The 27,559-nt window shown below is 38.1% G+C and overlaps 1 protein-coding gene across 1 annotated transcript; it reads right to left on the minus strand.

Annotated features, from left to right (window-relative positions):
* Window positions 1-1,968: 1,968 nt before the first annotated feature.
* On the minus strand, window positions 1,969-27,559 carry PDE6G (phosphodiesterase 6G). Its single transcript, XM_075279327.1, has 4 exons — window positions 27,434-27,559; window positions 5,013-5,252; window positions 4,284-4,324; window positions 1,969-2,481 (listed from the first exon to the last, which is right to left on the minus strand). The coding sequence occupies exons 2-4, from the start codon at window positions 5,156-5,158 to the stop codon at window positions 2,405-2,407; spliced, it is 264 nt and encodes an 87-aa protein (XP_075135428.1). The 5' UTR covers window positions 5,159-5,252; window positions 27,434-27,559; the 3' UTR covers window positions 1,969-2,404.

The following is a 27,559-nucleotide window of genomic DNA, read 5'->3' on the forward strand; positions in this document are numbered from 1 at the left end:
GTAATTGCACGAAAACCTGAGACGTGTTCGGTATCTTCTTGAGCTGGGGGATCTCTAGAAACGGTGATTCTTTCTGAAGGCCAAACAACTGACCACAACCATGTAACTCAATAAATCTTTGATACGTCAGATATCATCTCTAGATACGTGTTTGTCCAGTCACCAATGGGCCTACATACTGTGGACAACACCAGAGGTCAAAGAAAATACAAAAATATCTGTAGAGGTGCAAAGCCGGTCTGACCATAGAAGAATGGCCAACTGGGGAACCTCTACAGACGTTAGACCTTGTAGTAGCTCCTACATCTACTACACTTGGTAGGCCCTGGTTCATCTTTGGCCAAAATAGATCATCTCATTGACTTTAAAGGGCTCTACATTTCAGCTGAATTCATGAGGGTCCAACTGGGAAGACAACAACTGAAAACAAATAGGCCTAGGTTAAGTAGCTTGGGTCTACTGATGAATGGATCAAGAGGAAACCTACTAGTAAGGACTCTTGAAGGTTTCTTTCTCACTTTGGCATCCACTTAAACCAGTGATGGAAACCACATTGGTCTCAATTGGCAGGATATTCTGTCCCCTAAGGAGCATTTATAGGTTTTCCAGATGTCAATATATGACGTAACCACCCATCGGTGGCTTGCGTCAATACTTTGTAAGAGATGTTGGCATTTCCATCTACACCTCGCCCAAACCTCTACGCCATGTATTGGCTTCATATTATCCACAGGATTTCTTCACACGTGATCCTTTATCTTATAAACCCGATGTGTTGCAAGGATTAGATGAGCAGATTACAGGTGATTTATGCAGACAGCAGCAAGGACAGGGGAATATGTAGAAGATTATATAACCCAGCAGGCAGGACGCTGAGGGCTTAGCTAGAAGAGCAGGATTAATCTAATAAGGAAACTTCTAGCTACAGGTTCTGTAAAACTTCAGAAACTTCCTAAGTCCTCCAAATATCCATCTACACTAATACAATAAATTGAAGATGGGAGGAGGGAGGTGAAGCTGCATTCTTTCTCTGTGACTCTATGCTGTGAGAGGGGAAAACGAGCTGAAGTGGAGAGACATTGGTGCTCGGAGTGCTTAGCCTAGCAGACCTTGCCCAGTTAGCCATCATGGATTGAGAAAATAAGCAATTTGGGCTTATAACCTGTACCCGTAAAGATGACCTATCACCCATTAGTTTCTTTAACCCTTCAAAAAATTTAATAAAAGCTCATCAAACCATTATATGTACCCCAAAATGGTGCCAAATGAAAGTACAACTCAGATGACTTAAAATAAAAATGTTATGAATTTTGGAAGGACAACCCCTTTTAAACATTGACTTTTTGTAGGCCTTAGCAGAAGCTGCAAGGTTTTCACTCTTTGGCCTATTGCAGATGGAGTAGTAAGGGACTCTCCTTGCTTCGGCAGTCCGTCTCCTAGTCATAGACTGATTTGAGATCTTCAAAAATGAGGGAAGACACAATGGACACAAAATAGACTTTATTGTATGGTTCACCATTTGGATTGCGACTTGAGACAGAGCCAAATGTTACTCGGGGTTGGGACAAATGATGGGTATGAATTGGACATCAAACTTTTACAATCTACCTTTTGTAGGGGGGTAGGTGATACACTTCCATTCTGCCTTATTCTAGTCTAAGACTACCACTAAAGTGCACCTATTTCCTTGTGTTTCCTAAAATACTCAGTAGGGGGAGGCCAAGAGCACAGGAGAAAGCTCCTCCTAAAATAGATTATGAAATTTGTGCACCATTCTAAGGTCTGATATGAAAGACAGTCTGAGTAGGGAGTGACATTGCCCTTTAATGGGTGACCTAGCGGTCAGAGTAGTAGGTGACCTTCCTCCATCCCGGCCTTGTATCTAAATACCCTGATCGTGGCAGAATGACTTTTGGTTGCCCCTGGCCTATAATATAAAGAGGAGACAGATTGGACAAGACTCTAGGAGGAGAGAATATAATTTAATCCCAGACAATGAATCTTGTGGCTATCACACAGCAATGACCCTGGAGAGGTAGCAAATGTGCTATTTGTTTTTTGGGGGAATTTGGGGGCAACAGGTGAAAAACAAAAACATTGGCAAAAAGTGAAACATCATAGGGATTGAGGTGTGGAGATTTACGTGAACGTTTCTCCCAGGCTGCCTGGAGGGTACTGTACAACGGCGGACATGAGAGAGCTCTTTATTGGTTGGGGCGGTTGCCGTATGTGTGCAGGTGTTTTTGGTTTTTGCCAGGGGAGAAAGCCAGCAGTTCAGCACCGAGACCTCAGAGAAGCGGAGTTGGGCGACCTTGTCCTGTACCGATTCCTACACACACTACATCTCCCTGTAGCGACCAGCCAGGAAATAAAAACAGGCTCGTGTAATGGGGCAGCCGGGTCTCTAGATGATGCCGTACTGGGCCAATTCGTGCAGCTCCAAGTGGTTGAAGGCTTCCCAGGGGCAGATGACGGTGATGTCTGTAACGAGACGACATAGGATAAGAATATGAACCTATATTGTTTCCTTAAAGAACTTCAGACTGACCAGCAGGGTTGTCCCCAAAAAAAATTTTTAAGCCCTAAATTTTTGGCCACCCAAACTTTTCTATGACAACCTCTAATAATATTTTTTGGGAAATTATCTCCAATGACCTCTATAACTTTTCGTAGGTGATTCCCTAATACATCTGGTGGTATAACAAGGTGTTTATTACAAAAAAAAATCCCTGTTGGTCTATGGTAGCTTTGTGGTTAATATGTTTTATCTTGGGTTGTTCATATTGGTGAAGGAGTTGATGCTAGAATCCCTGGTGGTCTAGAGTAGTAAAAAACTTGCATGCCAGGATCCTTGGTGGTCTAAGGTAGTAAAAGGTGTGAATGCTATCATGTCTTCTGGCCTATGGTAGGGAACGTTGCTCATGAGAGCTTCTTTGGTGGCCTAGGGTAGTAGTGAATGTGTATATGCCTGGCACTCTAAAGTAATAGACTAGTTAAGGATAGTATCCCTGGTGGTCTAGAGTAGTAAAAGGCTTGCATGCTAGGATACTTGATGGTCTAGGGAAGAGAGCATTGCTTATGCTGGCATCTTTGGTGGTCTAGGATAGTAAATGATGTTAAGGCTTCCATCCCTGGTGGACTAGGGTAGTGAAAAGTTGTTAACGCTAGCATCTTTGGTGGTCTAGAGTAGTGAAAGTGTTATTGGCAACTCCCTGGTGATCTCAGATAGTAGAAAATGTGCACATGCCCAGCCTTCTATAGTAATAAAGAAGTTAATGATAGTACACCTGGTGGTCTAGAGTAGTAAAAGGTATGAATGTTATCATGTCTTCTGGCCTATGGTAGGGAACGTTGCTCATGAGAGCTTCTTTGGTGGCCTAGGGTAGTAGTGAAGGTGTATATGCCTGGCACTCTAAAGTAATAGAGTAGTTAAGGATAGTATCCCTGGTGGTCTGGAGTAGTAAAAGGCTTGCATGTTAGGATACTTGGTGGTCTAGGGAAGAGAACATTGCTTATGCTGGCATCTTTGGTGGTCTAGGGTAGTAAATGATGTTAAGGCTTCCACCCCTGGTGGACTAGGGTAGTGAAAAGTTGTTAACGCTTGCATCTTAGGTGGTCTAGAGTAGTGAAAGTGTTATTGGCAACTCCCTGGTGATCTCAGGTAGTAGAAAATGTGCACATGCCTAGCCTTCTATAGTAATAAAGAAGTTAATGATAGTACTCCTGGTGGTCTAGAGTAGTAAAAGGTATGAATGTTATCATGTCTTCTGGCCTATGGTAGGGAACGTTGCAAATGAGAGCTTCTTTGGTGGCCTAGAGTAGTAGTGAAGGTGTATATGCCTGGCACTCTAAAGTAATAGAGTAGTTAAGGATAGTATCCCTGGTGGTCTAGAGTAGTAAAAGGCTTGCATATTAGGATCCTTGGTGGTCTAGGGAAGAGAACATTACTTGTGCTGGCATCTTTGTTGGTCTAGAGTAGTGAAAGTGTTATTGTCAACTCCCTGGTGATCTCAAGTAGTAGTGAAAGTGTATATGCCTGGCACTCTAAAGTAATAAAGAAGTTATAGTACTCCTGGTGGTCTAGAGTAGTAAAAGGTGTGCAATTTAGGATCCTTGGAGGACACGGCACTCAGCCCCCCAGTGATCAGACACCTATTCCTTGTCCTGTAGGTAAGGGACAAGTGTCCATCATTGGACAACCCCTTTAATGCTTCCTAAGACATGGTGCTATGTAAGTGACCCATCTACAATAATATAGCAATAAAATAAGGCAAAAATATTACCTGTTCCAAGACCTTCCATTCCAGGGATGTCGTCACCAAATCTGTAAGGAAAGGATGGAGATAAATCAGTTTGGGCAAAGGAGATTGCAGCTATTACCCTTGGGTGTGGATATTTTTGCAGAATTGTTTTAATGTGTTGTCCTGATGCATCTAGAAATAAGCAATAAAATGTACCGTCCTATATTTGCAGCTACTTGTAGACTTGTGTGTCTCCATGATTACAGACTACACTCTGCGTTGTTTCACACTCTATATTACAGATCAACAACACTGAATTGAATTGCAATACCACACACGACCTGAGGATGGGTGTGGTGCTGTTGTCAGAGAAATTCATATATATACAATCCTATACTAACCCCTCCACCTGAATGTGAATGATCCATCAAAATATCCACATGTCACCTTCTTAAAGGGATTGTTTGGCCCATCAATTAAAGGGGTTCTTCCCAATCCTCCATCTTTTAGCCGCAGGATAAAACATTTAGGAAGAGTGGCTCTGGAGGACCCAACATATTTGTGTATTATACAGACATTGAATTTAATGGGAACTGTGTAATACTAATATCTCCTGCGGGGGCGCTGCAGGGAAAGAAAATACTTGCTATCTGGTCCCTCTGCAGGTCCATGGACCTGGTCTAACAACAAGGGACTGTCATAGTGGACATCCCCTTCAATAGACAGAACACAATTGGCAACGATGTCATCGGAAGGTCCACGTTCTCTTACCCCTGAACTCCTTTCTTTGGAGGTTTACTCTTAAACTGCCTGGTCTGTCGCTGCTTGAATTTTGGTGGTCCTTTCCTTGGGGTGGCAGGTCCCCCAGTCACACGTGTGGCAGATTTAAGATCAACCTTTGCTGGGTCAAGATTCATGGTGAGCTTGGAACCGCTTTGGTTCCAGTAGAGTCACAGGCAAAGTGGAAAAAATCTGGGTGACGCCCGGTGACGGGAGGAATTCTAGAACCACCTGGAAAGAAAGAAAATTCTATAAGTGCTCATGTAACATCCGAAAGAAAGGTGTCACCAGCGTGCAACATCTCTGGTATGGTGACCCTAGTACCAATGAGTAGGGTGGACTTCTATAAGGAAGTATATGGTGTCCTCAGGATTTAGACATGAGAATCTCAAAGGTTTTCGAACACTCTTTTTGCAGACCACAAATTTAACAACCTTGGACCACACCAGCATCTACATCATCCTTCTTATAAGACAGAACATTGGGTGACTTCTTGGTTGAACCCTACCCCATCCAATATTTGTCCATGAGTCAGTGGAGTTGGGTCTCAACCTATCCATAACCAGTGGACTACCTCTATGACGTACGCCTCCAAACACGTCATATATCCTTACTTAGTGGTCCCACCTTGAGAACTACTTCTCAAACCCGGCTTACGGAGGCCTTCAAAATGTGGCAGATCCCCAAAAATTTTGACGGGATCTTAATTTACAGTGTTTATCATGTACAGGTGGCCTAGCAGGTTTATCTCAATGGCGAGAGGGGTCCAGTACTGAAATATCACTTCTCGGAACAAAGGAATCAGCATGTAGGAATCTATAATGCCATCAGTGAACATTCGGAGGCCGCCATTGACATTTTTGGTGATGCCACCAAGATTGTCAGGTTATGGAAGACAGCTTCAGTAAAATAAATAGATCTCTCGACCCATGATTGGCATGTCGACCTCCTGGTCTTAGGAGTGATGAGGCCTAGGCCCTGGTATCGGCTTACACAAAAGGGCCCTAGACCCCCAATGTTGGCGCCCATTTTTGCCAGCTATGTTCTTTGGATGATTCTTGGTCCAGTTTCTTTTCCTCTTCTGACCCCTCCAAGTACCAAATTCAAGTAATCCAAACCTGATTGACTATTGAACGAAACATTTTCAACTGACCCCACTAAATTAGGAACACACTATTATATAACAATTTTTTTCTCATGGTCAGTTCGGTCATGTTTTGAGGTTGGCACTGATCCATGCTGCTTGGCACAGTGGTTGGTATTGCTTCTTTGCCACACTAAGGTCCTGTTTTTGAGTATAACCAGTGGCGTACCTACCACCATAGCAGCAGAGGCAGCTGCCACAGGGCCTGGGACATTAGGGGCCCGGTGACAGCTGCTACCGCTGCTACCCCCGCTCTTATCACAGACAAACTGTTGTAACTGCGATAAGATCGGGGGAAAGCTTGTAGGACCTTGTGTGACGTCATCCGTCACATGAATAGGTGGGCGTGTCTTTATAGCCCGTGCAGTCCTGCAAGAGATGAAGAGAAGGAGAGATGTGCTGCTAGGTACTGAAGGGGAAGGGGGATGTGAGATGCAGGATGGAGAGTGTGTGTCTCTGTGTGAGTGTGTATGTATGTGTGGTGTGGAGCAATTGAGGAGCAACAGTAACCTAGGGGCAGAGATGGAGGGGAGGACATGAAAATGGGGGTAGAGATGAGGAGTGCATGAAACTGTGGGCAGATGGAGGGAGGGCATGAAATGTCATGTGAAATCCGTGCGTTATTAAAGATGGCCAACACCACCAAAGACTGCAGCGGAGCCGGAGACAGGTAAGTAACTTTTTATTTATGTCTGTATCTCGTCTCAGGCTCCGATTATTATACTCTGGGGTCTGAAAATACCTCAGAGTATAATAATTGTTCATGGGTGTTCATTATGGGGCATAATCCCGTGTGCAGGGGCCACAATGGGGTGTGATATTGTGTGCAGGGGCCACTGAGGGACATAATAGAGCGCGCAGGAATGCAGCGTGGGGGGGGGGGGGTCGTTCGGTCGGTCAAGGTCTTCGGTGTCGGTCAGGAAGGGTGGGGGCCCATGTCAAAAGTTCACCACGGGGCCCCGCCATTCCTAGTTACGCCACTGAGTATAGCCAATTCATCCAATCTCCTTTTAGTGACCCACTTTCAATAGTTCAGTTTTGAAAGGAAACTCTAATCTCTGCTGACCCGTATATTAACTCAGCTCAGGCCTGATCCTCTTAACCCAAGGACATGAGAAGCAATTCTGTAAAGTGACGTGTAATAAGCGCAAAATGACTGCAGGAGACCGTCCAGGAACACAACTGTGCAAAACCGACATGAATGGATCTTATCACAGGTGTAAACGTGAGAACAGCATGATAGCGATCACTAAAGATGGCGACTCCGACCCCCTCCTCCGCACTCTATTATATCCCTTAGTAATCCCTGCACACAGTATTATGTTCCTTAGTGGCCCCTGCACACAGTATTATCCCCCATAGTGGCCCCTGTACACAGTATTATCCCCCATAGTGTCCCCTGCACACACAGTATTATCCCCAATAGTGTCCCCTGCACACACAGTATTATCCCCATAGTGTCCCCTGCACACACAGAATTATCCCCAATAGTGGCCCCTGCACACAGTATTATGTCCCCATAGTGTCCCCTGCACACACAGTATTATCCCCCATAATCCCCTGAAAAGACCCCAGAGTATAATAATCGGAGACCCAGGGGGAGAAAAAACATTAAAAAAAACAGAAACAGTTGCTTACCTGTTCCTGTCGGCCGCCGCTCTTGTCCTGCTTTAATGACGTCGGACGTCACATGACCCGGGAAGCAGGCCTGGGTCATGTGACATCAGAGACGTCAGACACGAATGACGGAGGCCTGGCAGGATCGTGGAGAGGTAAGTAACACTGTTTGTTATGTTCTCTTACCTCTCCCAGGCCTCCAATCATTATACTCGGGGGTCCGAAAAGACCCCCGAGTATAATGATAGTGTTATTGGGGCCCGCGGTGTCACTTGCTGATCCCGGCCCAGCCAGGATCGGCAAGTGAATAGGGCCCGTGACGGCTTATTGAAAAAAAAAACGCAGCAGTAGCGGCTGTCACCGGGCCCCTTAATGGCCCGGGCCCTGTGGCAGCTACCTCTGCTGCCTCTACGATAGTTACGCCACTGGTTTTTATTGATAGAGGACAGTAGTTATATTCTTGTACATAGGAGTAGTATTATAGTAGTTATATTCTTGTACATAGTAGTATTATAGTAGTTATATTCTTGTACATAGGAGCAGTATTATAGTAGTTATATTCCTGTACATAGGAGTAGTATTATAGTAGTTATATTCTTGTACATAGGAGCAGTATTATAGTAGTTATATTCTTGTACATAGGAGTAGTATTATAGTAGTTATATTCTTGTACATAGTAGTATTATAGTAGTTATATTCTTGTACATAGGAGCAGTATTATAGTAGTTATATTCCTGTACATAGGAGTAGTATTATAGTAGTTATATTCTTGTACATAGGAGTAGTATTATTGTAGTTATATTCTTGTACATAGGAGGTAGTATTATAGTAGTTATATTCTTGTACATAGGAGCAGTATTATAGTAGTTATATTCTTGTACATAGGAGTAGTATTATAGTAGTTATATTCTTGTACATAGGAGCAGTATTATAGTAGTTATATTCTTGTACATAGGAGTAGTATTATAGTAGTTATATTCTTGTATATAGGAGGTAATTTTTATTAGTAAAAACAAAACAAAAATACAACATTATATTCCAGCAGAATTAATAACTAATAATAATATAACATAAATCGGACATGTCTGTCAGATAACAAAAATGAGAATCACTTTAACTTAAGAGTCCATTGCTGGCAGGAAAAAGAGGGGAAAAAAATAAATCCATAAATAAATGAACAGACTTATTTGCAGTGTTATCAGAATATTCAGCAATCGATATTTACATTCTTCCACAATTTTACATTAGGTAGTATTATAGTAGTTATATTCTTGTACATAGGAGTAGTATTATAGTAGTTATATTCTTGTACATAGGAGCAGTATTATAGTAGTTATATTCTTGTACATAGGAGCAGTATTATAGTAGTTATATTCTTGTATATAGGTGCAGTATTATAGTAGTTATATTCTTGTACATAGGAGTAGTATTATAGTAGTTATATTCTTGTACATAGGAGCAGTATTATAGTAGTTATATTCTTGTACATAGGAGTAGTATTATAGTAGTTATATTCTTGTACATAGGAGTAGTATTATAGTAGTTATATTCTTGTACATAGGAGCAGTATTATAGTAGTTATATTCTTGTACATAGGAGCAGTATTATAGTAGTTATATTCTTGTACATAGGGGCAGTATTATAGTAGTTATATTCTTGTACATAGGAGTAGTATTATAGTAGTTATATTCTTGTACATAGGGGCAGTATTATAGTAGTTATATTCTTGTACATAGGAGTAGTATTATAGTAGTTATATTCTTGTACATAGGAGCAGTATTATAGTAGTTATATTCTTGTACATAGGGGGCAGTATTATAGTAGTTATATTCTTGTACATAGGAGCAGTATTATAGTAGTTATATTCCTGTACATAGGAGCAGTATTATAGTAGTTATATTCTTGTACATAGGAGTAGTATTATAGTAGATATATTCTTGTACATAGGAGGTAGTATTATAGTAGTTATATTCCTGTACATAGGAGCAGTATTATAGTAGTTATATTCTTGTACATAGGAGTAGTATTATAGTAGATATATTCTTGTACATAGGAGGTAGTATTATAGTAGTTATATTCCTGTACATAGGAGCAGTATTATAGTAGTTATATTCTTGTACATAGGAGTAGTATTATAGTAGATATATTCCTGTACATAGGAGCAGTATTATAGAAGTTATATTCTTGTACATAGGAGTAGTATTATAGTAGATATATTCTTGTACATAGGAGGTAGTATTATAGTAGTTATATTCCTGTACATAGGAGCAGTATTATAGTAGTTATATTCTTGTACATAGGAGTAGTATTATAGTAGATATATTCTTGTACATAGGAGGTAGTATTATAGTAGTTATATTCCTGTACATAGGAGTAGTATTATAGTAGTTATATTCTTGTACATAGGAGTAGTATTATAGTAGTTATATTCTTGTACATAGGAGCAGTATTATAGTAGTTATATTCTTGTACATAGGAGTAGTATTATAGTAGTTATATTCTTGTACATAGGAGCAGAATTATAGTAGTTATATTCCTGTACATAGGAGTAGTATTATAGTAGTTATATTCTTGTACATAGGAGTAGTATTATAGTAGTTATATTCCTGTACATAGGAGTAGTATTATAGTAGTTATATTCTTGTACATAGGAGTAGTATTATAGTAGTTATATTCTTGTACATAGGAGCAGAATTATAGTAGTTATATTCTTGTACATAGGAGTAGTATTATAGTAGTTATATTCTTGTACATAGGAGCAGTATTATAGTAGTTATATTCTTGTACATAGGAGCAGTATTATAGTAGTTATATTCTTGTACATAGGAGCAGTATTATAGTAGTTATATTCTTGTACATAGGAGCAGTATTATAGTAGCTATATTCTTGTACATAGGAGCAGAATTATAGTAGTTATATTCTTGTACATAGGAGTAGTATTATAGTAGTTATATTCTTGGACATAGGAGCAGTATTATAGTAGTTATATTCTTGTACATAGGAGCAGTATTATAGTAGTTATAGTCTTGTACATAGGAGCAGTATTATAGTAGTTATATTCTTGTACATAGGAGCAGTATTATAGTAGTTATAGTCTTGTACATAGGAGTAGTATTATAGTAGTTATATTCTTGTACATAGGAGTAGTATTATAGTAGTTATATTCTTGTACATAGGAGTAGTATTATAGTAGTTATATTCTTGTACATAGGAGCAGTATTATAGTAGTTATATTCTTGTACATAGGAGTAGTATTATAGTAGTTATATTCTTGTACATAGGAGCAGAATTATAGTAGTTATATTCCTGTACATAGGAGTAGTATTATAGTAGTTATATTCTTGTACATAGGAGTAGTATTATAGTAGTTATATTCCTGTACATAGGAGTAGTATTATAGTAGTTATATTCTTGTACATAGGAGTAGTATTATAGTAGTTATATTCTTGTACATAGGAGCAGTATTATAGTAGTTATATTCCTGTACATAGGAGTAGTATTATAGTAGTTATATTCTTGTACATAGGAGTAGTATTATAGTAGTTATATTCTTGTACATAGGAGCAGTATTATAGTAGTTATATTCTTGTACATAGGAGTAGTATTATAGTAGTTATATTCTTGTACATAGGAGCAGAATTATAGTAGTTATATTCTTGTACATAGGAGTAGTATTATAGTAGTTATATTCTTGTACATAGGAGCAGTATTATAGTAGTTATATTCTTGTACATAGGAGCAGTATTATAGTAGTTATACTCTTGTACATAGGAGCAGTATTATAGTAGTTATATTCTTGTACATAGGAGTAGTATTATAGTAGTTATATTCTTGTACATAGGAGCAGTATTATAGTAGCTATATTCTTGTACATAGGAGCAGTATTATAGTAGCATTATGGATCCTCCGGTTTGGCTGTCGGCAACCGGAGGGTATGAATGCTAAGTCAGACCTGGCTTTTATTTTTTGACTAACAAACTTTTCATCTCTAACCTTATTAAATTAACGTGTTTTATTTTATATCATTTATAAAAAACGTATAAAAATTTTTTAGATATGTTAAGGGATGTGTTGAAAAGTTTTGAGAATTAAGGTATCTGTATCAGCGAATCTGATGTCTATCTTAGATGCTTGGTTAAAGTTAGTGAAAACAGTGTTACATGTCAGTTTACCTGTTAGACTAGATTTCAGCCCTCAACTCTGCAAGTTAATTACCTTGGGAGTGGTCAGGCTTGTTGTACCTTTGTAGGACTAAATTCACATGGAGGGAGGTACTGCGGTAATCTGTTTCAGTTTAGTATTGAAAGTAGCTAACTTTTTGATATCAACTTTAGTTAGAGTTGAGATATTTATTCTTTTATGCTCGTGCAACAGAATAATCTCGAATAAACAAGTGTTTTTTTTTTTTTGTTTTTTTGTTTTTTTTTTTTACTTCTATCCTTGTCTCTATTTAAAACAAAACTAAGTGAGATCCACAAACTTGCCAGGAAGGGTTAAATGATCAGCTGATGATGTAGAAAGGTTTTGGATCCTCCCAGTTTTAGTCATCTCAGAGTGTATATTAAGTTCACACTGCTTACAATGTTCAGGCTAGTTTCACTATGAGTAAGGGACGCCTCAATAGTCCCGAAACGCGTCAGTTTTCTAGCGGTTTTTAACTCACCATGTCCAGTGTCTACCTTGTCTACACTATGTTTTTTTGTGTTTAAATGTATACTTCAGCCTATGGTGGCAAACAGAAATTTTAAAAGGATGAAATAAAAAGAAAAGTTTTTACAAGCTGTGAGTCGCGGACCCTTATATCGAACCTTCGGTTTGACAAGATTATACTTCCATTTATTTACTCCAATGAGTCAAGGAGAATAGGGTCGTGCACCAACAATCATCATTTGAACGACTACAAGGGTGAGCTACTTTATATCTTTTTCTATTTTTGTATTAGTTATATTCTTGTACATAGGAGTAGTATTATAGTAGTTATATTCTTGTACATAGGAGCAGTATTATAGTAGTTATATTCCTGTACATAGGAGTAGTATTATAGTAGTTATATTCTTGTACATAGGAGTAGTATTATAGTAGTTATATTCTTGTACATAGGAGCAGTATTATAGTAGTTATATTCTTGTACATAGGAGTAGTATTATAGTAGTTATATTCTTGTACATAGGAGCAGTATTATAGTAGTTATATTCTTGTACATAGGGGGCAGTATTATAGTAGTTATATTCTTGTACATAGGAGGTAGTATTATAGTAGTTATATTCCTGTACATAGGAGCAGTATTATAGTAGTTATATTCTTGTACATAGGAGTAGTATTATAGTAGATATATTCTTGTACATAGGAGGTAGTATTATAGTAGTTATATTCCTGTACATAGGAGCAGTATTATAGTAGTTATATTCTTGTACATAGGAGTAGTATTATAGTAGATATATTCCTGTACATAGGAGCAGTATTATAGAAGTTATATTCTTGTACATAGGAGTAGTATTATAGTAGATATATTCTTGTACATAGGAGGTAGTATTATAGTAGTTATATTCCTGTACATAGGAGCAGTATTATAGTAGTTATATTCTTGTACATAGGAGTAGTATTATAGTAGATATATTCTTGTACATAGGAGGTAGTATTATAGTAGTTATATTCCTGTACATAGGAGTAGTATTATAGTAGTTATATTCTTGTACATAGGAGTAGTATTATAGTAGTTATATTCTTGTACATAGGAGCAGTATTATAGTAGTTATATTCTTGTACATAGGAGTAGTATTATAGTAGTTATATTCTTGTACATAGGAGCAGAATTATAGTAGTTATATTCCTGTACATAGGAGTAGTATTATAGTAGTTATATTCTTGTACATAGGAGTAGTATTATAGTAGTTATATTCCTGTACATAGGAGTAGTATTATAGTAGTTATATTCTTGTACATAGGAGTAGTATTATAGTAGTTATATTCTTGTACATAGGAGCAGAATTATAGTAGTTATATTCTTGTACATAGGAGTAGTATTATAGTAGTTATATTCTTGTACATAGGAGCAGTATTATAGTAGTTATATTCTTGTACATAGGAGCAGTATTATAGTAGTTATATTCTTGTACATAGGAGCAGTATTATAGTAGTTATATTCTTGTACATAGGAGCAGTATTATAGTAGCTATATTCTTGTACATAGGAGCAGAATTATAGTAGTTATATTCTTGTACATAGGAGTAGTATTATAGTAGTTATATTCTTGGACATAGGAGCAGTATTATAGTAGTTATATTCTTGTACATAGGAGCAGTATTATAGTAGTTATAGTCTTGTACATAGGAGCAGTATTATAGTAGTTATATTCTTGTACATAGGAGCAGTATTATAGTAGTTATAGTCTTGTACATAGGAGTAGTATTATAGTAGTTATATTCTTGTACATAGGAGTAGTATTATAGTAGTTATATTCTTGTACATAGGAGTAGTATTATAGTAGTTATATTCTTGTACATAGGAGCAGTATTATAGTAGTTATATTCTTGTACATAGGAGTAGTATTATAGTAGTTATATTCTTGTACATAGGAGCAGAATTATAGTAGTTATATTCCTGTACATAGGAGTAGTATTATAGTAGTTATATTCTTGTACATAGGAGTAGTATTATAGTAGTTATATTCCTGTACATAGGAGTAGTATTATAGTAGTTATATTCTTGTACATAGGAGTAGTATTATAGTAGTTATATTCTTGTACATAGGAGCAGTATTATAGTAGTTATATTCCTGTACATAGGAGTAGTATTATAGTAGTTATATTCTTGTACATAGGAGTAGTATTATAGTAGTTATATTCTTGTACATAGGAGCAGTATTATAGTAGTTATATTCTTGTACATAGGAGTAGTATTATAGTAGTTATATTCTTGTACATAGGAGCAGAATTATAGTAGTTATATTCTTGTACATAGGAGTAGTATTATAGTAGTTATATTCTTGTACATAGGAGCAGTATTATAGTAGTTATATTCTTGTACATAGGAGCAGTATTATAGTAGTTATACTCTTGTACATAGGAGCAGTATTATAGTAGTTATATTCTTGTACATAGGAGTAGTATTATAGTAGTTATATTCTTGTACATAGGAGCAGTATTATAGTAGCTATATTCTTGTACATAGGAGCAGTATTATAGTAGCATTATGGATCCTCCGGTTTGGCTGTCGGCAACCGGAGGGTATGAATGCTAAGTCAGACCTGGCTTTTATTTTTTGACTAACAAACTTTTCATCTCTAACCTTATTAAATTAACGTGTTTTATTTTATATCATTTATAAAAAACGTATAAAAATTTTTTAGATATGTTAAGGGATGTGTTGAAAAGTTTTGAGAATTAAGGTATCTGTATCAGCGAATCTGATGTCTATCTTAGATGCTTGGTTAAAGTTAGTGAAAACAGTGTTACATGTCAGTTTACCTGTTAGACTAGATTTCAGCCCTCAACTCTGCAAGTTAATTACCTTGGGAGTGGTCAGGCTTGTTGTACCTTTGTAGGACTAAATTCACATGGAGGGAGGTACTGCGGTAATCTGTTTCAGTTTAGTATTGAAAGTAGCTAACTTTTTGATATCAACTTTAGTTAGAGTTGAGATATTTATTCTTTTATGCTCGTGCAACAGAATAATCTCGAATAAACAAGTGTTTTTTTTTTTTTGTTTTTTTTTTTTTTTTTTTTACTTCTATCCTTGTCTCTATTTAAAACAAAACTAAGTGAGATCCACAAACTTGCCAGGAAGGGTTAAATGATCAGCTGATGATGTAGAAAGGTTTTGGATCCTCCCAGTTTTAGTCATCTCAGAGTGTATATTAAGTTCACACTGCTTACAATGTTCAGGCTAGTTTCACTATGAGTAAGGGACGCCTCAATAGTCCCGAAACGCGTCAGTTTTCTAGCGGTTTTTAACTCACCATGTCCAGTGTCTACCTTGTCTACACTATGTTTTTTTGTGTTTAAATGTATACTTCAGCCTATGGTGGCAAACAGAAATTTTAAAAGGATGAAATAAAAAGAAAAGTTTTTACAAGCTGTGAGTCGCGGACCCTTATATCGAACCTTCGGTTTGACAAGATTATACTTCCATTTATTTACTCCAATGAGTCAAGGAGAATAGGGTCGTGCACCAACAATCATCATTTGAACGACTACAAGGGTGAGCTACTTTATATCTTTTTCTATTTTTGTATTAGTTATATTCTTGTACATAGGAGTAGTATTATAGTAGTTATATTCTTGTACATAGGAGCAGTATTATAGTAGTTATATTCCTGTACATAGGAGTAGTATTATAGTAGTTATATTCTTGTACATAGGAGTAGTATTATAGTAGTTATATTCTTGTACATAGGAGCAGTATTATAGTAGTTATATTCTTGTACATAGGAGTAGTATTATAGTAGTTATATTCTTGTACATAGGAGCAGTATTATAGTAGTTATATTCTTGTACATAGGAGTAGTATTATAGTAGTTATATTCTTGTACATAGGAGCAGTATTATAGTAGTTATATTCTTGTACATAGGAGTAGTATTATAGTAGTTATATTCTTGTACATAGGAGCAGTATTATAGTAGTTATATTCTTGTACATAGGAGCAGTATTATAGTAGTTATAGTCTTGTACATAGGAGCAGTATTATAGTAGTTATATTCTTGTACATAGGAGCAGTATTATAGTAGTTATATTCTTGTACATAGGAGCAGTATTATAGTAGTTATATTCTTGTACATAGGAGTAGTATTATAGTAGTTATATTCTTGTACATAGGAGTAGTATTATAGTAGTTATATTCTTGTACATAGGAGTAGTATTATAGTAGTTATATTCTTGAAGCATATAGAAAAGGATAGTAGGATCCGCTCGACCAGGTAAGTTAAAAAATAACTTTTAATCCGACATGGTTAAAAAACACACAAAAGTAAATAGATGTGAAATGACAAAAAGAAAGAAAAATGGTGATTAAAACCACATTCTGATAGCTCTAGCTGACGCGTTTCAAGACACAAGGTCTCTTACTCATAGCTTTGCTTCTGGATACTAAGGTTGACATTTCCGTTTTTAAGTGCTGAATATCTGGTATACCACACCTGTTAACCACATGTTCTTAATTACATGTGCCAACATTGAATACCAAGAGAATAACTGCACATTTCTATAGCACGTAACAATTCACAATTCAATTTTTTAACCATGTCGGATTAAAAGTTATTTTTTAACTCACCTGGTCGAGCGGATCCTACTATCCTTTTCTATATGCTTCAACTACAAAGTGCCTTAGTCAGAGGCCAGGATCGTGCACCCAGGAATTATAAGGACTTATCAAGCTAACTGGAGGTGGTGAGCTATATGCTTATTTTTCTTATCTATTTATAGTTATATTCTTGTACATAGGAGTAGTATTATAGTAGTTATATTCTTGTACATATGATCAGTATTATAGTAGTTATATTCTTGTACATAGGAGCAGTATTATAGTAGTTATATTCTTGTATATAGGAGCAGTATTATAGTAGTTATATTCTTGTACATAGGAGCAGTGTTATAGTAGTTATATTCTTGTACATAGGAGTAGTATTATAGTAGTTATATTCTTGTACATAGGAGGTAGTATTATAGTAGTTATACTCTTGTACATAGGAGTAGTATTATAGTAGTTATATTCTTGTACATAGGAGGTAGTATTATAGTAGTTATATTCTTGTACATATGATCAGTATTATAGTAGTTATATTCTTGTATATAGGAGCAGTATTATAGTAGTTATATTCTTGTACATAGGAGCAGTGTTATAGTAGTTATATTCTTGTACATAGGAGTAGTATTATAGTAGTTATATTCTTGTACATAGGAGGTAGTATTATAGTAGTTATACTCTTGTACATAGGAGTAGTATTATAGTAGTTATATTCTTGTACATAGGAGGTAGTATTATAGTAGTTATATTCTTGTACATAGGAGCAGTATTATAGTAGTTATATTCTTGTACATAGGAGCAGTGTTATAGTAGTTATATTCTTGTACATAGGAGTAGTATTATAGTAGTTATATTCTTGTACATAGGAGGTAGTATTATAGTAGTTATACTCTTGTACATAGGAGTAGTATTATAGTAGTTATATTCTTGTACATAGGAGGTAGTATTATAGTAGTTATATTCTTGTACATAGGAGTAGTATTATAGTAGTTATATTCTTGTACATAGGAGTAGTATTATAGTAGTTATATTCTTGTACATAGGAGTAGTATTATAGTAGTTATATTCTTGTACATAGGAGTAGTATTATAGTAGCTATATTCTTGTACATAGGAGTAGTATTATAGTAGTTATATTCTTGTACATAGGAGTAGTATTATAGTAGTTATATTCTTGTACATAGGAGTAGTATTATAGTAGCTATATTCTTGTACATAGGAGTAGTATTATAGTAGTTATATTCTTGTACATAGGAGTAGTATTATAGTAGTTATATTCTTGTACATAGGAGGTAGTATTATAGTAGTTATATTCTTGTACATAGGAGTAGTATTATAGTAGTTATATTCTTGTACATAGGAGCAGTATTATAGTAGTTATATTCTTGTACATAGGAGTAGTATTATAGTAGTTATATTCTTGTACATAGGAGTAGTATTATAGTAGTTATATTCTTGTACATAGGAGGTAGTATTATAGTAGTTATATTCTTGTACATAGGAGTAGTATTATAGTAGTTATATTCTTGTACATAGGAGTAGTATTATAGTAGTTATATTCTTGTACATAGGAGTAGTATTATAGTAGTTATATTCTTGTACATAGGAGTAGTATTATAGTAGCTATATTCTTGTACATAGGAGTAGTATTATAGTAGTTATATTCTTGTACATAGGAGTAGTATTATAGTAGTTATATTCTTGTACATAGGAGGTAGTATTATAGTAGTTATATTCTTGTACATAGGAGGTAGTATTATAGTAGTTATATTCTTGTACATAGGAGTAGTATTATAGTAGTTATATTCTTGTACATAGGAGTAGTATTATAGTAGTTATATTCTTGTACATAGGAGGTAGTATTATAGTAGTTATATTCTTGTACATAGGAGTAGTATTATAGTAGTTATATTCTTGTACATAGGAGTAGTATTATAGTAGTTATATTCTTGTACATAGGAGTAGTATTATAGTAGCTATATTCTTGTACATAGGAGTAGTATTATAGTAGTTATATTCTTGTACATAGGAGTAGTATTATAGTAGTTATATTCTTGTACATAGGAGGTAGTATTATAGTAGTTATATTCTTGTACATAGGAGGTAGTATTATAGTAGTTATATTCTTGTACATAGGAGTAGTATTATAATAGTTATATTCTTGTACATAGGAGTAGTATTATAGTAGTTATATTCTTGTACATAGGAGCAGTATTATAGTAGTTATATTCTTGTACATAGGGGGCAGTATTATAGTAGTTATATTCTTGTACATAGGAGTAGTATTATAGTAGTTATATTCTTGTACATAGGAGTAGTATTATAGTAGTTATATTCTTGTACATAGGAGCAGTATTATAGTAGTTATATTCTTGTACATAGGAGTAGTATTATAGTAGTTATATTCTTGTACATAGGAGGTAGTATTATAGTAGTTATATTCTTGTACATAGGAGTAGTATTATAGTAGTTATATTCTTGTACATAGGAGTAGTATTATAGTAGTTATATTCTTGTACATAGGAGCAGTATTATAGTAGTTATATTCTTGTACATAGGAGTAGTATTATAGTAGTTATATTTTTGTACATAGGGGTCAGTATCATAGTAGTTCTGCTGTTTTTAGGGTAAGTTCACACATTTTTTTTTTGGACCGGAACCTGAGGTGGAGGCCACCTCAGGTTCTGGTCCAAAATACGGGTAGCTGCGACTGGATGCCGGTTTCCAGTCGCGCACTCCGCTCCCGATTAAGCCCAAATGAATGGGCCTAGTCGGGAGGAGGGAATGTCTTCAGGCCGAATTGCGAGGCAAATGCGCCTGAAAGAATGAGCATCTCGCTCCTTTTTCCAGGAGCACAAATGAACTCACGGAAAAAAGAATTGACCGGCTCCCATTGATTTCATCGGCTCCCATTGATTTGGTAAGGATTATGAGGCGGATTTTGACCAAAAAACCCTGTGTGAACTTATCCTTAGGGTCCTTGTTCCTGCGGAAGTCCCCGCTGCGTGTGACCTTAGTGTAAAGTAAAGGACATGGGATGTTACTCACATATATCACCTGTAACGTCTCAGTTCCTTTCTTTAGGCATGTGAGGCAAGGACTTTTGCCAGACGAAACCCCAGGGCACCACTGGACTGGTCCAGTGGAAGGGACACTAGAAAATCAAAGGACAGGTGAGTACGGTTTTTGTGTTTTTATTGTTTGTTTGTTTTCGGGGGGTTTTTTTACCTTCTTTGGTGTCCCTGCAGAAAATTGTATATCCTGGACAACACCTTGATACACACGTTTAATATAGTAATACTAGTTAAGTTCTAGGTAAAGGTAGAGGTTATGTGGCGTTCACACTTGCACCTTGACCTGTACACAGTGATTTCGCCTAAATCCCAGGAAAACTGCTTGGGCACGGCTTGCTGGCAGTCAGTTTAAAAACCCATTCATTTGAATGGGTTTTTAAAGCAAACCGTCGGTGTCCGTATGCGCTCTCTCCACCATGAAACTGTTTTTTTGCATGGACACAAAGTCAGACATGCAGGACTTTGTGTCTGTGCAAAAAAAACCCCCCCAAAAAACGGTTTCACAGTGGAGAGAGCGCATATGGACACTGGCGGTTTGCACACAGTATTATCCCCCATAGTGGCCCCTCCACACATTATTATGTCCCATAGTGGCCCCTGTACACAGTATTATACCCCATAGTGTCCCCTGCACACAGTATTATACCCCATAGTGTCCCCTGCACACAGTATCATCCCCCATAGTGTCCCCTGCACACAGTATTATGTCCCATAGTGGCCCCTGCACACAGTATTATCCCCCATAGTGGCCCCTGCACACAGTATTATGCCCCATAGTGGCCCCTGCACACAGTATCATCCCCCATAGTGTCCCCTGCACACAGTATTATGTCCCATAGTGGCCCCTGCACACAGTATTATGTCCCACTGTGGACACCCATAAACAATTATTAGGGGGAGTTCACACGGAGTTACGTGCCGCGAGATTTGGCACGTAGACGCCGCGTGACCCTTTGCGTGCCGTACAAACTCCCATTCATTTCAATGGGAGCGGGGATCGTATGCGCCGCGCTAGTTTGCGGCCGTGCATTTATTCAGAAGTCTTTTCAGACCCCAGAGTATAATAATCGGAGACCCAGGGGGAGAAAAAAAAACAAAAAAAAACTTGTCACTCACCTATCTCCTGGCTCCTATGCTGTCAACCTCTGCTGTAGTCCATCTTCAATGACGTCACATGACCCGGAACGCAGGACGGGGTCATGAGACGTCAGACGACTAGGCCGAAGCCTGCCTGGATCATGGAGAGGTAAGTAACAGTGTTTTTTATGTTTCTTACCTCTTCCGGGCCGCCAATCATTATACTCGGGGGTCTTTTCAGACCCCCGAGTATAATGATAGCAGCGGTAGCAGCTGTCACCGGGCCCCTAATGTCCCGGGCCCTGTGGCAGCTGCCTCTGCTGCTACGGTGGAAGTTACGCCACTGGGTCCTGGTGTTCAAATACCGCCCAAGGGAAAAAAAAACATCTGCAAGGAGTTTGTATGTTCTCCTCGTGTTTGCATGGATTTCCTCCCGTTCTAGAAAGACATACTGATAGGGAAAAATGTACATTGTGATCTCTATATGGGGCTCACAATCTACATAAAAAAAACCCTTTAAGATCAGACATGACCTACATTCTCCAACTTTTACTGGAGTCGAGGTGCACAGCCATCACTCACATCTCACGTTAATGGTCCTTGTTGATTGGGGGATCACAGGTGCCTAATGGCCAGCTCTAGGTCCCATGTACAGGCCTTCTGCAGTATCTGTCCTGAAGGCCCAGGCACCCAAAGATTCCCCAGTTGGTTAACCATACATGTGAGAATTTATGGTGCATCTACTTTAGGCAAACTCTAGCTTGTTAGGGAAAGTAATGGCTTTGACATGATGGCTCCGTCTCTAGCAGATCACAATGTCCTATCTGAGCCCACAGTGAATTATTAACAAAATTGACATTGACGTTCTGATTGACGTTGACTCTTCTGATTACAAAAAAACCTACCCGGTTATGGAGGCCAATCTCATCGCATCACCTGCCGGGAAACAATCTTTGATGACATCCCTTAGCTTTCTTATCATGTAATCCTCTTTAGACAGTATTGAATAAGTCATGTGGACATATCCTCATACATAACCTCAGCGATGTAAGCAAAGTAGGGAATTATTCTTGAAACCATATGGAAGGTCCCTCAACATGCATGATACATTGAGACTATGCAAAGACGTTTGGGGTCCAGCTAAGGTTGATCTATCCATCTTTGTAAAGTTCCTACAAAAACAAAGACCACTACAACCAGATGAAGGAAAGGAAATGAAAGGTGATCTTACCATTCCATCATGGAAGGCATGAAGACCCATAGAAGTATCATTTATGAGATCATGACCAAGGCATAGGTGGCAGTCACCTCAATATCCTGGGGCTTTGGGGTCCCAAATGTTGTTTTTTCTCCAAAGAAGGCTTTAGTATTATTAATGGGATCAGATAGACAATGGGCGAAACGGTTACAGATTTCAACCTGGGGCCTAGGAGCTTCAAGTTACCCTGGTCATGACCTCCAAGTCCACCAGGTGAGAAGTCTATCCAATTTGAACACCTCCTCATTTCAAACCATTACTTTTTTGGTCAGGTCTTGTTCCTTCATTGATATATGTACCTTTATATACTATAGGATACATCCATAGTGGGAATATGGCCAAGCGTAGGTAGGGTCTGTCTACCTGGGCTACCACTAGGGCATGTGAAACAATGGCACGCAAGGTCCTTATAACATGGCTAGCTACACTGCACTCATAATGTGGCCAAGCGCAGAGCTCCCACTGCCAACCACTTACTAATCCATGTACCTATGGAGCTGCTCCGTATTCAGAGAAACTTTTTAGAAGCCAACTCACTAGTTGGGTCTCTAGAAATTGGACTAATGTCTTATAGATGGAGATACCACCTTCCAAACCTAGACCTTTGCTGACAATTTTGGTTTTACGAGCTGGCAGGATGTGTATTACTCATATAGAAGTGATTGGATAGATCCAATGGATGAGCGGAAACCTCTCCATTTATTCGGCACCTCACGAAGCAACTCAGGGGACTTCGTTGTCCACCTAGACTCAGGTCCGAGAGGTATACCCAGTAGATATTCCACCAATGTCCAAGTTCCTTCAGATAAGCCCTTTGAGGATATATTTGGTTGGTCAAACCATACAATTACAATTCAGGAACAGGGTTGGATTAACCTACAAGAAGACTTGAGAATCCTCTGTAACAGGGTCCAACCATGACTGGTCCATGATGAGATCATGAAGAAGAAAGCTGATCTAAAGCCAATGCAAACAGAGTCTATCACGAGTCTAGACCTTACGATGCGTTAAAGTGAACATTCGCATATTCTCTGTGGCTGTAGGGTCGGTTCCCATTTTTTTCCCTATGTGAGCCCAAAGTAACCCATTCAGATACTACTCTTGAAGACTGGATTTCCATTGATCGTGACTACCTTGTTAAGATGACTTCATTAGAGCTAGCAGCTGAGGCTCCCAATGGTTGGACAACTTGATGCAACTTTCATGTCTTATCTTTTGTGGTCAAAGCCGTAAGTGGAAATTTCTTGACGTCTATGGAATGATGGCCACTTGCCTTATGACTTCAGGCGAATACCATTGTGAGCTACCTGTTAAGGTTTACCCATAACTTTAATTTAACACACGTGTAAAATTTAGAATTTAATCATGATTTATATTTAACAACGTTCCTATAGGTAAACCACTCCTACATTACGAAAAACTTAAGCCTTTCCATGTGATGTTAAAGGATTAGAGGGACATTCTGCTGAGGAGGCAAAAGAACGTCATTGCAAGCGGCTTATAGGTGACACAAATCCATAACCAGAACAGATCAACCTATCCTGGCATGGTGTGTCCGTGGTCTCGTGTACCTACCTGGACTGTTGTCTCTTCGAGAATACTCTCCAAGTCTTGTTATACTAGACATACGTATCTACTGAAGCTTCATTGAAGCTACGTCCCAGGATGATCGACAACATGGCTACTCCGTTGTATTAGCTTGATAGTTTGGGAATTCTTTTGCAACAGGCTAATGGACAACATGGCAACATCCTAAAACTAGAGTAATGGACAACATGGCCACTCCCCTGTAACAAGCCATAGGCTGTAACCTGTTTTAACAGGTTACAATGTCAATATACCAACCACCACCATTGTTAGAAGATGTGTCCTATGTAAAGATTAGTCCACCAAATTATTTCTCAAAAAAGCTTTCCACTTACATTAATTTTTTCGAAAAATCTGATTACTAAAGCAGACTGAAGTGGGCACTGACATGGTCTGATGGCTGCCAAGCTGAGGGCCATTCCCTGTGTAGTGCCAAACTAACTTAAGACATTGCTAAAAATCATTCTGTTTCAGGTGACTCGTGTCATCGACTCAAGGGTACCAAGTTTAGGGTAGGAAGAGCCAGGTAGTCTTTGATGTCCAGTCGTCTCCATCTAGTACTGCCTTATTAATCAGATTTTATTGTTCCATTAACCACAGAAAAGGAGTGTCTGATCATCCCAGTAACCTCAAGAATAGGGTTAAACCGATCTTGAGATTTCAGGATCGATTTTAAAATCCAATTTTCGATCATTTTCCAGCCGATCCCGATCGTGAAATGTGCTCGATCGCCGATCGGGATCCAATCTTTCCCGATCCTGATCGCTCAACCCTATTTGTATATTATATACAGTCCTATGAAAAAGTTTGGGCACCCCTATTAATCTTAATCATTTTTAGTTCTAAATATTTTGGTGTTTATAACAGCCATTTCAGTTTGATATATCTAATAACTGATGGACACAGTAATATTTCAGGATTGAAATGAGGTTTATTGTACTAACAGAAAATGTGCAATATGCATTAAACCAAAATTTGACCGGTGCAAAAGTATGGGCACCTCAACAGAAAAGTGACATTAATATTTAGTAGATCCTCCTTTTGCAAAGATAACAGCCTCTAGTCGCTTCCTGTAGATTTTAATCAGTTCCTGGATCCTGGATAAAGGTATTTTGGACAAACAATTCAAGTTCAGTTAAGTTAGATGGTCGCCGAGCATGGACAGCCCGCTTCAAATCATCCCACAGATGTTCAATGATATTCAGGTCTGGGGACTGGGATGGCCATTCCAGAACATTGTAATTGTTCCTCGGCATGAATGCCTGAGGATTTGGAGCGGTATTTTGGATCATTGTCTTGCTGAAATATCCATCCCCGGGGTAACTTCAACTTCGTCACTGATTCTTGAACATTATTCTCAAGAATCTGCTGATACTGAGTGGAATCCATGCGACTCTCAACTTTAACAAGATTCCCGATGCCGGCATTGGCCACACAGCCCCAAAGCATGATGGAACCTCCACCAAATTTTACAGTGGGTAGCAAGTGTTTTTCTTGGAATGCTGTTTCTTTTTGGACGCCATGCATAACGCCTTTTTTTTTATAACCAAACAACTCAATTTTTGTTTCCAAAATGAAGCTGCCTTGTCCAAATGTGCTTTTTCATACCTCAGGCAACTCTATTTGTGGCGTACGTGCAGAAACGGCTTCTTTCTCATCACTCTCCCATACAGCTTCTATTTGTGCAAAGTGCGCTGTATAGTTGACCGATGCACAGTGACACCATCTGCAGCAAGATGATGCTGCAGCTCTTTGGAGGTGGTCTGTGGATTGTCCTTGACTGTTCTCACCATTCTTCTTCTCTGCCTTTCTGATATTTTTCTTGGCCTGCCACTTCTGGGCTTAACAAGAACTGTCCCTGTGGTCTTCCATTTCCTTACTATGTTCCTCACAGTGGAAACTGACAGGTTAAATCTCTGAGACAACTTTTTGTATCCTTCCCCTGAACAACTATGTTGAACAATCTTTGTTTTCAGATCATTTGAGAGTTGTTTTGAGTAGCCCATGATGCCACTCTTCAGAGGAGATTCAAATAGGAGAACAACTTGCAATTGGCCACCTTAAATACCTTTTCTTATGATTGGATACATCTGGCTATGAAGTTCAAAGCTCACTGAGGTTACAAAACCAATTTTGTGCTTCAGTAAGTCAGTAAAAAGTAGTTAGGGGAATTCAAATCAATAAAATGATAAGGGTGCCCATACTTTTGCACCGGTCAAATTTTGGTTTAATGCATATTGCGCATTTTCTGTTAGTACAATAAACCTCATTTCAATCCTGAAATATTACTGTGTCCATCAGTTATTAGATATATCAAACTGAAATGGCTGTTGCAAACACCAAAATATTTAGAACTAAAAATGATTAAGATTAATAGGGGTGCCCAAACTTTTTCATAGGACTGTATACAGTGCGGTTGAGCCAATCTTGAGATTTCAAAATCCGATTTTCGATCATTTTCCAGCCGATCCTGATCGTGAAATTTGCTCGATCGCCGATCGGGATCCAATCTTTCCCGATCCAGATCGCTCAACCCTACTCAAGAACATTGGTTTTCGTCTCCACTGTCTGAGCTTTATCAGACCCATATAAATGCATGGAACAGTGACGAGTCTAATTTTTCTGGTTCCCACCTAAATACATCCTACACAAAAAGTCAAAACACAGGAATTTATTGCCTTAGTTGTGGCCCAAAATGTATACTATAAGGAATTGGGCCTGGGAGTGTGATGGACTTTCCCTGACTATGAGCACGACAATGTCAGGTGGTTGGGTCAAGGAGGTTGGTGAAGACTATAGGAATTCCAAAAATTCCTGATAGTTTGGTAACTGGTAACCACCAAAGATCCTTTCTTCGATATATATTCACATTACCTGAGCCCAGGTTAAGTGTGAGGGGCTAGAAGGTGCAGCCACCAATGTTCCACCACCAATTTGGGGGCAAATCTGCAGAATTAAATCAGATGGTCATGTATGATGGAACCTTAGATGGTCCTGCTAAATCTGACCATACCTGGTGCCATTTAGAGCAGTGAGCCTTTTCTAGAAAACCATCTCTTTGAGAAGATCATTCCTGTTTCATCGTATACTATACATACTGACCATCATCTAGGAGAGGACCATCCCTCTAGAACACCATTTTTAATGCAACTTTGGACCATCATCTAATAGGTTTATCTTCCGTTCACATGTGGGTATCTAACCTATACTAATCCCATAAATATCCTAATAACTAGAGGATGAGAAACAACCTTTCCCAACGAAAGGACCACCGACCTTGAAGAGCTCAGATATGGCCTTAAAGCAAGAGAAGAAACCCATGGCTATGGCAGAATGGCCCAAAACGTTCTGAAGAACCTGTTGTGATCTACAGTAACAGCTGTCCACTAAATTCGGGGTCTTGCCATTTCCTTACCTTGTAAGGTAGTGTAAAGAGTTTTCACATATCCAGATGCAGAGATACCTGGCGCTCGGTGGTCAGCCCCTTCATGAGCTCTCCTCCGGGAACACACTGATCCGCCCCACCTCGGAGGCTCTGGAT

Source organism: Leptodactylus fuscus, chromosome 6 (assembly GCF_031893055.1).
Source record: "Leptodactylus fuscus isolate aLepFus1 chromosome 6, aLepFus1.hap2, whole genome shotgun sequence".
Lineage (NCBI taxonomy): Eukaryota > Metazoa > Chordata > Amphibia > Anura > Leptodactylidae > Leptodactylus > Leptodactylus fuscus.

Bases quoted from the DNA above. Each gene is read 5' to 3' on its own strand.
- PDE6G (XM_075279327.1), bottom strand. From the start codon at position 5,158: ATGAATCTTGACCCAGCAAAGGTTGATCTTAAATCTGCCACACGTGTG. The intron at 4,325-5,012 runs GTAAGAGAACGT...CTTTCCTTACAG, and splicing joins CCAAAGAAAGGAGTTCAGGG to ATTTGGTGACGACATCCCTG. The intron at 2,482-4,283 runs GTAATATTTTTG...GTCTCGTTACAG, and splicing joins AATGGAAGGTCTTGGAACAG to ACATCACCGTCATCTGCCCC.